The 14,754-nt window shown below is 43.2% G+C and overlaps 4 protein-coding genes and 1 non-coding gene across 5 annotated transcripts in view; 2 read left to right on the top strand and 3 right to left on the bottom strand.

Moving 5' to 3' along the window:
- LOC131705253 (zinc finger protein ZFP2-like) overlaps positions 1-14,754 on the bottom strand; it is a 131,119-nt gene that overhangs the window by 16,557 nt on the left and 99,808 nt on the right. The window lies entirely within an intron of this gene.
- LOC117395368 (histone H2A) lies at positions 6,298-6,768 on the top strand. The gene has a single exon (XM_033994254.3). It carries the CDS (start codon positions 6,326-6,328, stop codon positions 6,707-6,709), a length of 384 nt encoding a protein of 127 aa, XP_033850145.2. The 5' UTR covers positions 6,298-6,325; the 3' UTR covers positions 6,710-6,768.
- On the top strand, positions 7,511-8,063 carry LOC117965200 (histone H3). The gene has a single exon (XM_059007650.1). The coding sequence runs from the start codon at positions 7,625-7,627 to the stop codon at positions 8,033-8,035; it is 411 nt and encodes a 136-aa protein (XP_058863633.1). The 5' UTR covers positions 7,511-7,624; the 3' UTR covers positions 8,036-8,063.
- On the bottom strand, positions 9,143-9,877 carry LOC117415395 (histone H1-like). Its single transcript, XM_034025682.3, has one exon. The coding sequence runs from the start codon at positions 9,828-9,830 to the stop codon at positions 9,216-9,218; it is 615 nt and encodes a 204-aa protein (XP_033881573.3). The 5' UTR covers positions 9,831-9,877; the 3' UTR covers positions 9,143-9,215.
- Positions 13,865-14,069, bottom strand: LOC117965282 (small nucleolar RNA U3). Its single transcript, XR_004661409.2, has one exon. It is a non-coding gene; the product is annotated as a small nucleolar RNA U3 (small nucleolar RNA).

The following is a 14,754-nucleotide window of genomic DNA, read 5'->3' as shown; positions in this document are numbered from 1 at the left end:
AAGCAGCGCGGCCTTATCCGCATCAGGGACCCTGGCTTGAGACAGCCATAGCTGTCTACGAGCCACCACTAAGCTAGCCAGGCTCCGGCCAAGGGCTTGCCCTTGGAGACTGGAGACTTGCAGCAGTGTGCTGGACAGGAGGCGCAGCTCCGTGGCCACAGGCCCGGGGAGTGGGGCTTCATGCAATACACCATCTAAATACGTGGTCAGCACACTAGCTGTATTAGCCAAGCGAGTTGCCTGCGCTTCTGCTGCGTAGGCTCGCTTCAAATGTGTCTCCATTACCCTGCATTGGGGGTTCGGGCACGCCGGGTCTTTAATAAGACCACCCACCGGTGGGGCCTTAACCAGGGCTGCAATGGTGGAGTCTACCAGGAGGCGAGCGATGCAGCCTGCTTCAGCACACTGAGTCCCGAGGCCGGGTGGTCCCAGGAGGAGCGTACCTCCTCCAAAAAATCTGTGAAGGCTGGGAACCTCTGGGGGCGGGGAACCAGCGCCTGCTTCCGGAAAATGGACCAGCATGGTTCTGATGCTGGCGTCCAAGGGAGCTGCAGGAAAGCTGCAGCATGTCCCACAAGTGCCGAAATGGAGCTGGACAGCGGGGTGGTACTGGCTTCTGAGACACTCTCAGAACCAGGCTCTTCCTCGGCAAGGGTCTCACCCACTTGCATCTCCGAGGAGAAAGAAGCCCCGTCACCCGAGGCCGCTATAGACAGCGTGTCCTCCTGTACCAGCTGAGACGACCATGCCCACCCCTCCTGCACTCCGTTGGGAGAGGGGGGGGTATGGCGATTGGGGCTGCGGGACCTGGACAGGACCTGGATCATCTTGGCCTTGAGATCCATAATGTCCATACAGGGATGAGACCCTGACATAGTCCTGGCCTTGTGCATTAGCACTGAGGCACTGCTTGCACTGCGACGAACACTGGCAAGTGTTAGCATAGTGTATACAACCACTATTGTTGCAGCAAGGGTATTAACCTTGTGCACCTTGTGCCGAGTACCCTGTTTGCACTGCTTGCACTATGCGTCCCAGGCACCATATCTACGTGAACTGAGTACCGTGTGTAATCACACTAGAGTGGTAGAGGTATCAGCACGCGTGCACACGTGTTCTGTGTGATCCGAGCACTGCACACTCCGAGTACTGAGGGCACTAAGTGCACCGTGTATCGTGCAGCGTTGTTGTGCACTACCACTGAGGCGCTGGGCACCGTGTGTCGCTTATATTAAGCACCTGTGCCCCGAGATAATAACATCACGGGTTATGCGTGCGCCGCAGTATCGCAGCACCAGGGAGGCCGCTACGCAATGTGCCGACCCTAAACGCGTGGTCAACACACACACCTGGTCAGCGCGTAGCGTGTACCGGGGGGTCGCAGGGCCGAAGCCGCGGTGGGCGAGTATAAGCAGACAATAAACACGGTGAAAAATAGTACACTGTTTGTTTACAGCATTGCAAACACCTTGCTGCCTAGAGAGCACACACACCACAAACAATACATTCAAAGTAATACCGATAAATATGACACACAAATAACATTAGTTTAAATTATTATTATTCAACGTATACATCATTCAATAATAATAATAATAATAATAATAATAATAATAATAATAATAATAATAATAATAATAATAATAATAATAATAAAATAGGCTTCTAATCAATAAACTGCATTTCTATTATTACTTTGGAAGAGAATTCAATTGCTGAATATTTGTAGGAGGCACAGAAAAGAACAAGACACAGCAATTATTTGACACATGAAGGGAAGCAGGGATTCAGGATTTAACTGTGGAAAATTAGCAGAGAACAGAGCATACAGTGCAATAATGAAGTGCTTTCGAGAAACTCATCAATATAATGAGATCTGATTGGGACAAAGCAATTCCACACTCAGTGCAGTAATGAAGTGAACCTTTATACGCTTTGGATTCCAAACTAATCTCAACAGAAGACTTTGCTCTTGTTATTATTAAGTACGATTTCATCAACTCTACTTTACTTGTGTGTGCAGGCTAGCTTTAACCCTACCAGGACACCTGTCCTTGGCTGTAATAATATGACTATAGTAGCTTATCCACCTGGCTGAAAACCAGAGAATCCAGCACTGTGATGGATTTTTTTTCAGCTTTAGCACAAACCAGAGGTATTTACAGATACTGTAAAAAGATCACAGAATGAGTGCAATAAGGAGCCCAGCTAGAAGAAATTGAAAATCAACAGGATGAATAAACCTTGTTTGTTTGTTTATATTCTTTCATTATTTTTTTTTTAATTTGTTTAATTACTAAAAGGAAAGGGGGTGTCTTCTGTAATGGGGCAAGATTATCACTTTATTCTATCTTTCGTTTTCTAATATTATTTAAGGTTGTTGTTTTGTTTTGTTTTTTGCTGATAGTAATCCTATACACGCATTTACAAGTACAAGGAAAGCTCACCAGAGGGCACCAAAACATTACTTGTGTGGAAAAGGCCTCAACATGGCTGTCCAGGGTATTCTGTTGGGAATGGTAATGGACAGAATCCACCTGTCAGGAACTTCAGTATTAAAGCGACCACACTCCAGGATAAATTACCCTGGGAGGGAATACCTGCATCATAAATATACAGTAAAATAGACTATACAATTAAAAACAAACTCAAATACAATATATACTGTATACAGTATATACTTGTAATACAGTTTGCTATGATATAGAAAAAAGTGCTACACCATACAAACTCAGAAAAAAAAAATATCAGTGTTAATAGTATAAAATATATTCAGTATATGCTTTTTTCTATATTTTGTAGTTAAATACTTTAAAATGTATACAGCAAGATAATAGAAGCCAGGCTTAAATTGAGTCAAATAACAATTTGTATGAAGTGCTTATTTATTCAGCACTGCCATTGTCAATGTTTCACTCCAACATAAAGATATATTGAAAAACAAACAGAAGCTTGTAGATAACTAAACTAAACTAATAATCCATTCTGGCAACAAACAATCACACACTGACTAACCCCAGTCAGTGCAAGGAGGACACCTGTCTAAAGGTTCACTATCATAATGAGGGTGCTTTTCATTTCTACTGGTTACATGACTGAGCAAGACGCTTCACTTCCAAGCACACTTATGCTCGTTTTTGGACCAATCGAGAACCCAGTTCCCAAGACCTTTGCCTCAATTCCCTCCACTCCTATAGAAGCCCCTGTGTCAACTCCCAGCCCAACCTTCACACCTACAGGGCCTATTGATGCAGAGGCACTTGCCAGCTCGCCTCGGACCATTGCAGAAGCTCCCAAAGCACTGACTTCAGCACGTGCTGCTGCACTGCTGCCCTTGGCTTCTAATTGAATCTCACGGAATTCTACCTTGGTAGATTCAGCTTCCATTTCTATAAAACCTCTGATTTTAGGAATCGTCATGGCAGGGTGACTTCCAGGCACATGTTTGTCCAAGTGTAACCCAAATGGACTATATTTCAATGAAGCTGGTTTATTGTGGATCACAATGCCTTCTTCGTGTTGCATATTAACATATTTAATTGAGACACTGCCTTCTTCGTCTGTAAAAAAAAGAGATAGTTATTTATTTTTTATCACATTTTTATTAGGTTTTAATGATAACAAACAAAATACACACAATAATGCATGCAAAATGTGGTACAGTACATAGGGGGTTAACATAAGATGAGATAAAACAAATACATGAATACATCAATACATAATAGAATAAAATAAAACTTAGGGAGTGAGGGCTCCCACACTTAAAATAAAAACATGAATTATGTGGACCGCAGATGGCCCAAACATGACTTAATGTTATCCTGACTTTCGAATAACATTCTCATAACGTTCTGAAACATCATTGTGTTCGCGGGGTTACTATAAAATCTATTACTGACACCTTGTGGTCATGATACGCAACTGCACGTCATCACATTGCTTATCATTGAATTTCTGCAAGTGTGTCACGTGATTGTAGTTTCGTGTTGTTTGTATACTCTTGTATACAACAGCATTTATTTACTTGAACAACATAGAACAACATAAACATTCTGCATGGACAGATGTGAACGCACAGTTTCGTTTTTCCAAAGCTGGTAAAGGATTTACTCGTGACTTAGGGCAGTACATGTGCTTATTAGATTGACTGTATTTTGTTTATGACTGTAAGTCGCCCTGGATAAGGGCGTCTGCTAAGAAATAAATAAATAATAATAATAATAATAATAATAATAATAATAATAATAATAATAATAATAATACTTACAGCGTATCGACTCCAACAACACGGGTGTAAAAGAAACCCATGAGTGTGTGTGTGTGTGTGTGTGTGTGTGTGTGTGTGTGTGTGTGTGTGTGTGTAAACATGTGTTTGCCTCTGCAGAAATGCAGAAGTACAACTGCAATACGCAGGGAAATGCATAACCATTATCTAAGAAAACAATGTGAAACAGCTTATTTGGAATCAGGTTAACAACGCGAATGTAAATGCATTTATTGAAATGTTCTTTAATCAGCAACACTATGCAGGGAATGCGAGTCAGCAGTTTGGTGGTTAACACGCGCTCACAGACACGGCTCAGTGGTGGGCGGGTCTAATGTGTGCGCGCTCTTCTTTGCTGTCTTCTTTTTCAATCAGGTCCGGTCTGCGGGTATGTAATAGAACCTCAGCCCTCGTTTCAAGTATTGTGTTATTTTCATAATACGGATCTGCAATATGTCTGGAAGAGGCAAAGGTGGTAAAGGACTCGGGAAAGGAGGCGCCAAGCGGCATCGCAAAGTGCTCCGTGATAACATCCAGGGCATCACCAAGCCCGCTATCCGCCGCCTGGCTCGCCGCGGAGGAGTGAAGCGAATCTCCGGGCTGATCTATGAAGAGACCCGCGGGGTGTTGAAGGTTTTCCTGGAGAATGTGATCCGGGATGCCGTCACCTACACTGAGCACGCCAAGAGAAAGACCGTCACCGCTATGGATGTGGTGTACGCTCTGAAGCGCCAGGGTCGCACTCTGTACGGATTCGGAGGTTAAGGATATTCATCGGCTGCATTTGAACACAAAGGCTCTTTTCAGAGCCACCCACAATATCAAACACGAGTTTAAATCCGTTTACTAATCATTCACTTTCTACAACATGAGGAGGTGTTTTTTGGGTTAGGGTGTTAGTTATATATTTATGCATGTTGTTTATATAGGTATCTGCGTAAACTCTGAATTCCAATGACGTGTGTATGTATAATATGAGTTTTGGAAGTTACTTTGTTTAAAGAAAGTCTGCATTAATAAAGTACGGATAATGTATTAACGAGCTAATTTAATTAAAGCAGTATGTTGATGTAAACTAGGGAAAGAGGTATTGTTCTAAACTTGAACAGTCTTAAGCAAAAACACCGCTGCTTAACTTTAATATTAACAAACTGCTGATCCCGCAGAACTAGCGGTGTGTTCACTGGAAACCCCTTCCAGCTCTCCTAACAGGAGGCTGCCTGTCACCGGGGGAATGCGCTGCTCAGATGCGCGGGATTATACAGCGGGGGTCGAGGCCGAGTGGGTAAGACGATGGACTGGGAATCCATTGGGGTCTCACCGCGCAGGTTCCAATCCTGCAGACAACGTGTAAATATTCATTTTGTATTATTCCGTGCCATTGTATAATCTCAATGAAACCATAGATAGGATGTCTATGAATGTTTTCATGTGGGCAAAAATCTGAGCCTGTGTTACTGAACCTCATCCCGAGGATACTCGAGCTAAAACAGGCACGGTGATCTAAAAATCTACAGCGATATTTCGGTTATTTGTACTTTGGGGGGGAATGTTTTAATCAAACTGTTTTATAATGTAAATAAATTATTGGAACATATAATTTAAACTGGTATCATTGCAGATATAACTACCTTTACACAATGTAAACAAACTGGACAGTCAACAATGTCGACTTTCTAGTTAACTGAAGTGCCCAGAACTCTAAACTGTAAACTAAAACCTAGGAATTATAACAACTCGAACACGACTGTAGGCAGTGTGGTTTTAAACACTTCTAAACGGTTACATTTTGTTACAGCTGTCTTCCAATTTAAAAATGCGCGCCAAGAGGAAACAAGACAAACCGCAGCAGAACAGCGCCAACCCAGAAACAGCGGGCAGGGAATGATACAACCAATCAGAGGCATGCAATAAGATTCTGCACGCCCTCATCCACTATGACGTCTTTTAACATTCTAACTAGTATTGCACCGTTCTGTCCAATCACGAATGAGCCGGTGTGTATAATAGCAGGAGAGCGGCCGCGCATTTATTGTTGTGATATTCTGAACTACAGTGAAGATGTCTGGAAGAGGAAAGACTGGCGGTAAAGCTCGTGCTAAAGCAAAGACTCGCTCCTCCAGGGCAGGACTGCAGTTCCCAGTCGGTCGTGTCCACAGGCTACTGCGGAAGGGAAACTATGCCCAGCGTGTGGGCGCTGGAGCCCCGGTCTATCTGGCCGCTGTGCTCGAGTACCTGACTGCTGAAATCCTGGAGCTGGCCGGGAACGCCGCCCGGGACAACAAGAAAACCAGAATCATCCCGCGTCACCTGCAGCTCGCTGTCCGCAACGACGAGGAGCTCAACAAGCTGATGGGAGGCGTCACCATCGCTCAGGGCGGAGTGCTGCCCAACATCCAGGCCGTGCTGCTGCCCAAGAAAACCGAGAAGCCAGCCAAGAAATAAATCACTCGGACGCCGCTTTTACATCTTGTAAACCCCCAAAGGCTCTTTTAAGAGCCGCCCACTTTTCTATAAAAGCGCATCGAATCGGTTTATTTTTATTGTCTGAAAAATACCGACTGGTGAGAATTTAAGCAATAAATAGTTAGTTTGTATTTGTGTGCGGCAGTGCAGCGCTGCCATGTCTGTTTGGAGCGATATCAAACACACGCCTCGCCTCAGCGCGTGTAGATCACGTTCCCACATTAATGCCACGTTCTTTACAAAGAGACAATCTGATACAATATCAATTGACTGCTTTACTTTGTTTTCGATCGAGCTACCTTGAAACACGCTTCCAGTTGGAAATGCACCCCCTCCCGTGTTTGTGTTTTATTGCGGGGATATACACCCACTCTTGGGTCTAGAAAACTGTCCAATCAGGAAATTGTATTTTCAGTTTTTTGTTTTTTGTTTGTTTGTTTTAAGTCTGATTATTTTTGAATTGGGCTATTTTCTTTAGTGTTAAGGGCACATGCTTGGTTTGTGTATTTTCTCTCGCCATAAATAAGTATTGCTTGCCTATTGTTGAGCGTTTCTGCGTTACAATTTTAAACACAGACTGCTTAATGTGAATGGAATGCATTTCTTATACTGGGGATAAGCAATGTTGTCCTGAATGACTATACTGTATTTATAAAAAAAAAAAAAAAAAAGGCGCCAACAGCTCAGAAACAAAAACTGCTTAACAGAATGTGCGCGCGCAGAATTCAAACGTTCCAATCAATAATTGAGAATCTGGAACATAGCCAATGAGGAACAGAGACCCGCCCTTCGGATCTCATAGCCTATCAGAGCAGCTCAGTTCCTATATAGTCTCTGGTATCGGCTGCTTGTGTCATTTACAGTTTTATTTATACTGTGTAATAGAGTTTGAAAATGGCAAGAACCAAGCAGACCGCGCGTAAGTCCACCGGTGGAAAAGCGCCCAGGAAACAGCTTGCTACCAAGGCTGCTCGAAAGAGCGCCCCCGCTACCGGCGGCGTGAAGAAACCTCATCGTTACAGACCTGGCACTGTGGCTCTGAGGGAGATCCGCCGCTATCAGAAATCCACCGAGCTGCTGATCCGCAAACTGCCCTTCCAGCGGCTCGTCCGAGAAATCGCTCAGGATTTCAAGACCGACCTGCGCTTCCAGAGCTCCGCTGTGATGGCGCTGCAAGAAGCTAGCGAGGCTTACCTGGTCGGGCTCTTTGAGGACACCAACCTGTGTGCCATTCACGCCAAGAGAGTCACCATCATGCCCAAAGACATCCAGCTGGCCCGCCGAATCCGAGGGGAACGCGCTTAAACTGCAAAACCCTTCAAATACAGCGAAACTCAAAGGCTCTTTTAAGAGCCACCCACTTCTCTGAAAGTGTTATATTCCAATTTTAAATAAACAGCTGTAGTTTACACGGTAAGTGTTATATGTGTAAGTTTCGCAATTGGAACATGTTAACATTATATTAAGAGCGCTTTTCGCTTTTCCTTCCCAACGTTGTGTTTCTTTTAAACCATCAAATCTATCTAGATGGAAAGAGAGGCTACATTTTAGGCCAAAATAAAAATCTGATATCAGATACAAAAGAAACGACGTTAATATCCTTAATCAATTTCATCGTCATTATATTTAATTACGTGCTGAAACATCACAGAAATGCCTCGTTTATTATCGGCGGAATTTCGGGAGGTGAGCCGGCTCGGACTCGCTCAGCTTGTTCGGTGTGTAACAGGAACAGCTTCGAGTCTTTTCTCAGAATCAGTTTGTTCTGTTTCTGTTCTAGCATCTTGGCTGACAGTGATGTGGGGATGATGGGGTTTGTGATTGGTGATGTTTTTTCAGTCGACAAGTTCAAACCAGTATTTATATCATATGTAAAATAGCAACATTAATAACATTGAGTCAAATACATAAAAACAATCTCGCTGTACAGTACAGACCATCGTAAATCGAGTCTGTTTATTGTAGTTTGCCAGTATTGCAGATACAGTTGTCATTGATCTAATGTATAATGTGCACAATGTGATAGATTTTAATTGTAAGTCGCCCTGGTTAAGGGCGTCTGCTAAGACATAATCAAAATAAAAGTATTGAACAATGTGACGTTTCCAAATCTAACACGAAATACTGTACAACTGCATTATGGCTTTTGATACTTTTACGACATCATGTCGTAGTTTATTTGATTACATGTCAAATAAAAGATCTAAATGAGGTTATTAATTATTTTAAAGGTGTTTCAATCATAGAATTCGAGATAATGCAACACCTTTGTCCACAGCTGTACCTGCGGGGCGCCGCCATGTTTCACCGTCTTGGACTGCTCGCCGAGGAGACCGGGCTGTTCCACCGAGAAAGCGGAACACGTTCCACGGCAGCACATTCCACACATCACTCTGTGTTTACAAGGACAATCTGCTCTTTTAGAAAGATGTTTTGGCTCTGAAAAGAGCCTTTGGGTTCACTGTCGCATCGTCGCTTTAACTGATCACTTCTTTTTAGGAGCCGCCTTCTTCGCTGCGGGTTTAGCTGCCTTGGTCACCTTTTTAGGTTTAGGCGCTGCCTTCGCTTTCTTCGGGCTCTTCTTCACGACCTTTTTAGGCTTGGCAGACGCTTTCTTCGGGCTCTTGGGCGCCTTCTTTACAGCTTTTGGTTTCTTCGCTTTCGTAGGATTCTTCTTGGGTGTCGCTGCTTTCTTTGCCGAAACCTTTTTCGTTGTTTTCTTGACAACCGCTTTCTTTGCCGCTGGTTTCTTTGGAGCTGCCTTCTTGGCCGCCTTCTCCTTGGCTTCAGCTGCTTTTTTGTTGAGCTTGAAGGAGCCCGAGGCGCCGGTGCCCTTGGTCTGAAGCAGGGTCTCCTTGGTCACCAGGCTCTTGAGGGCTCTATTGACGTGGGAGTTGTTCTTCTCCACATCGTAGCCGCCGGCCTGCAGGATCTTCTTGAGCGCCGCCACGGACAGCCCGCTGCGCTCCTTGGAGGCAGACAATGCCTTGACGATGAGCTCCGACACGCTGGGACCCGATTTCTTGGGCTTTGCCGCGGTTTTCTTCTTGGGAGCTTTAGCCGGAGCAGGAGCGGCTGGTGCTGGAGCAGTTTCTGCCATGTCTAATATTTCAACACGGCGAAAAGTCACACGTAATGCTGAACTGTTCTGCGTATCACAGAATGCGAGCAGAAAGGCAGAGAGCGGAACTTATCCACACGATGAGAACCGTGTAGACTCAACTGACCCGCAGGCAACAGATTCATTATGAAAACGTCCTGTCTTGTGTTTTCACGCTGCACAAAATATACAATTTGATAAAGAAATTGAAACAAATGTACACAAACAACCGGGGGTATCAAAGCAGAAGGCTTGTGTTTACAATATAACGTATTCTTTAATGAGGACCTTTACTGCATTTTTAATTGAGGTGACCAAAACTGCACTATCCTCCAGCGAAACCAAACAGCTCACTCTGTACTTAGCTAGATTTTTTTGAATATAAGATGACAATTGTATTATTTAAAGTAACTGTATGATTGGATTCACAAACGAGAAAGCTAGTCAAACACAACTTAAGTTTGAAGCGTGAAGATTGTAAAACTGGACATTTAATCACCTTTATGTGCGGTGCGGTTAACACACTGCAGCACGTTCTGCCGGATCATCCCCTTGTAATCGATTGGGAGAATTACTTTGTTGAATTGTATTTCTCTTCATCCCTGACCCACACTTGTTGCAACAATGTAAGTACCCTGGCATCAGCACAGCATTCTCTGAGTAGTTTAAATATTTCATTAGTAGTGTATTTCAGAGGCAATGCCACCTCTGCCTCCTGGTGAGGAAAAAAGGTTATTTTTTCCACTGTGTGTTTGCCTCTGCAGAAATACAACTGCAATACGCAGGGAAATACATAACCATTATGTTGGAAAACAATGTGTAAAAACTTATTTGGAATTAGGTTAAAGGACATTTCCATAAATACATTCACATTCGCGTTGTTAATCAGCAACACTATGCAGGGAATGCGAGTCAGCAGTTTGGTGGTTAACACGCGCTCACAGACACGGCTCAGTGGTGGGCGGGTCTAATGTGTGCGCGCTCTTCTTTGCTGGCTTCTTTTTCAATCAGGTCCGGTCTGCGTGTATGTAATAGAACCTCAGCCCTCGTTTCAAGTATTGTGTTATTTTCATAATACGGATCTACAATATGTCTGGAAGAGGCAAAGGTGGTAAAGGACTCGGGAAAGGAGGCGCCAAGCGGCATCGCAAAGTGCTCCGTGATAACATCCAGGGCATCACCAAGCCCGCTATCCGCCGCCTGGCTCGCCGCGGAGGAGTGAAGCGAATCTCCGGGCTGATCTACGAAGAGACCCGCGGGGTGCTGAAGGTGTTCCTGGAGAATGTGATCCGGGATGCCGTCACCTACACTGAGCACGCCAAGAGAAAGACCGTCACCGCTATGGATGTGGTGTACGCTCTGAAGCGCCAGGGTCGCACTCTGTACGGATTCGGAGGTTAAAGATTTGGACACAAGGACACGAACACAAAGGTTCTTTTAAGAGCCGCCCACCTTTTCATTTAAAGAGTTTTCAATTCTGAAACGACCTCAATTTAATACACCACTAAAATCTTCAAAAGAATAAATCACATTTTTCAGAATGTTTTATATTGTTATCTCCAAGTGTTTTCTTTGTTGTTTTAAAATGGCTATTTAGACCTATTTCACGCTGTGGAACGAGGGTATTTTAGGCTTAAACTAAAGTGGGATTTTTAACTCTTTCCACAAATCCAGAAAAAATAAAATTAAAATAAGCATTTCCGTGAATAAATCAATAAAATCAATTAATTGAATGGAATTGTATTTTAAAAAGTGAACATTTTCAGTAATAATGAGAAAATACGAGCTCGGTTTTATCCGATTCCCTGCAGAATTGAAGTCAGACAAGAGAAAAACACTTAAAGTCTTATCTAATTTTATTTTCAGTACATTTTGTAATCAGTATAATAAATTAAAAGCAGCAGATCCTGATTCAGCTTTGAGCTCCACGATGTCGTCTTTTCTGTATTTGAGTTGAAGTTTCGCCATTCAAGCTGCTGTGAAACAATCGGGACTCTGGGATGAGGAAGAAATCGAAAAGCATCAGCATTGATCGTGTGTTTCTACATTTAACGTGTTTAATGAGCACAAAAAGTGACTTGGGTTTGATTATTTATATTTCTATATTTAAGACGCATCGGGTGTGGATTTCAGTATTGCTGTATACTGAGTTCTTCATGTATTTAATAAATGAAAAACAAAAGATCTAAACTAACCGCTCAAGAAAAAAGGCGCCGAATTCAAACCTGAACTCGAGAGAGAGAAAAAAAAGATCTCAGCTCGCGGCAAAGTCACCACCCCCTCTGTTGCGTTTCCAGTGAACAACCAATCACATCGAAGTTCTCCGTCACCCGGGAGCGTTGCTAGGTTACCAGGTCAACATTCTCACTCTAAAGGATTGTTTAGTAATAATTTGCATACAGGCTGTATAAATACTGGGGCTCTGGGGCTGGTTACTCATTCATCTTTGAAAAAGCATCAGAGAAGGAAAATGCCAGAACCGAAAGCTGCACCCGCGCCGAAGAAAGGCTCCAAGAAGGCTGTTGCCAAGACCCAGCCTAAGGGAGGGAAGAAGCGCAGAAAGACCAGGAAGGAGAGCTACGCGATCTACGTGTACAAAGTGCTGAAGCAGGTCCACCCCGACACCGGCATCTCTTCCAAGGCGATGGGCATCATGAACTCGTTCGTCAACGACATTTTCGAGCGCATCGCCGGCGAGTCGTCCCGCCTGGCTCACTACAACAAGCGCTCCACCATCACTTCCCGGGAGATCCAGACAGCCGTGCGCCTCCTGCTGCCCGGAGAGCTGGCCAAGCACGCCGTGTCTGAGGGCACCAAGGCCGTCACCAAGTACACCAGCTCCAAGTAAACCGAGACCGCCCCTGCTCCGTCTTTACAACACAAAGGCTCTTCTGAGAGCCACCCAAATACCGCAAAAAGAGTACAATTCTCATTTCAGTTCTCTGCACATTTTAAAATGGAAATGTTTAAGGTAAGGAGACTTACGTATTTATTTGGGAATACATTTAGTTTTAGTTTCATAAACTTAAATGTTTATCGGGTTTTATGAATTTTATTTTTCTTGTAAAAATCGATTCGAATCTGTTTAAGTTTGGCGGGAAAAATTGAATATGGATTGTTTCGACAAAACTGCGAATATTACAAGAAACATTACATTTGAGTTATAATAAGCGTTCTTAATTATTGAACAATATGCTTTTGTTGGTATCTCATTTACTTCATGTATATCGCTGCCTCCACTGGCATGCATTCTGTTGTACTTTGCAATTCAAAGGTTTGGTTGTGCATTGTTCTAAATCGAGAGTAGAACTGAGGCCAGTTTGAATTTCAGTGTTTACATTCATATATTATGTTTGTTTTTTTATTAATCCAGTGAAATACACTGCGTATTCATAAACAGTGTATTCATAAACCTTGATTTAAAAAAAATAAAAAAAAATAACTGATTGATAATGTTGGTTGTCCAGTTTGTTTACATGCTCTCCATTTGCAAGCAGCAGCGCTTGCTGGAGCATCTTGAGAAACGCAGCCGTCTGTTTAAGTGAGATAGAGAGATCTCAATGACACGACACGTGATCTTCGTTCTGTTTGCACCAAGATCACCTCAAACAACGAAATGGACCTGGATCAATATGGAGATGGAGAGATTCGCCTGTAACAGAACTCCATAGGCTATACTGCAGAACGTGTCTATTGCCATTGTGCTTTTTCTTTCTCCACTAGATGGCACTCTTCTCTCATTTGTAACGTCTTTATCTTTGGTTCATTAATAAAGAAACGGATGCCACTCTTCCTTGTAAGTGGGGATAAGCACAGGTTATTTTCAAATGTAATGTTTTTATTTAAGCTCATCTAGTCCTGCGTAGTGCAAATCACATTACTATATTTTTATATCAGTCAAGGCCTATTTAAAGTGTTCTTAAATTGTTTTAACATTAGCATTGATCCATTTGAAATTTGCTTATTGATTTAAACAACTGAACAATTGTAGGCTTGATGGTTTCTTTTTTCTGCGTTTCTACCAGTGTGAGATACGCACTCAAAATGTGTCCCCTTCCTTCAACAACCCCCGACTGAAGATTGGAGTGTCATCACTAGCAGCGAGCAGGTGCCCGAAAACAACACTCATTGTCAGCTCGGTGCTGAGAAGAAAACACTCCCACTCCTCCTGGTGGATACCGAGACCAATCCCTTCAAAACATGTTTCACTCTAGAAATGATCCTTTCAAATAGAGTCTTAACTTTTATTGGCAGACCATCGCCCCCAACTGGCAAGCTCTACTTCATATGATACAATGACTGTGCAACAACGAGGTGTTCCATTAACAATACAAACTAACTTGAGACAGCCAAGTCGTTAAAGCATACCTTAAGTTTGTCATGTGATACAAAAGCAAGTTTTGGCATTTTTGCATTGCCTGCCACCTCAAACAAGCTCGAGCCACAGCACACAGCGCTGCTGCATCGGGACACAGAGGTGGATTTTAAAGAGACTGAATCAACGAGCTGAGACTACTTTTTGAAGAAATTGAAAACATACCTCTAGTCGAAATATTTGCTATTTAGTTAATTTATTTTTTTTGAATTTACATTGCCAAAAAGACAATCTGAATTGCTCGTATCAAGCTGCGATGTAGCCTATGAGAATCGCTGGCACAATTCAAGGGGAATTAGCTCAAATGGTAGAGCGCTCGCTTAGCATGCGAGAAGTAGCGGGATCGATGCCCGCATTCTCCAAATAGTTTTAATGTATCTGCGTATTTAGTCCCAACGCATTATGGAGATAAATACAAAGTGTGACAATTCTTTGTAACAGAGACGCCCGCCCTACATGTGTATTTTAAAGCACAGTCTGCTAATTTGTAATATTCCCCAGACTGAAAACTGCAGTGCGCCCTCCATCGTATGCCTTCCGAGAAACACA

This window comes from Acipenser ruthenus, chromosome 35, assembly GCF_902713425.1.
Source record: "Acipenser ruthenus chromosome 35, fAciRut3.2 maternal haplotype, whole genome shotgun sequence".
Taxonomy (NCBI): domain Eukaryota; kingdom Metazoa; phylum Chordata; class Actinopteri; order Acipenseriformes; family Acipenseridae; genus Acipenser; species Acipenser ruthenus.
The sequence above is the reverse complement of the archived record's forward strand: the minus strand, read 5'-3'. Positions and strand labels throughout refer to the sequence as shown.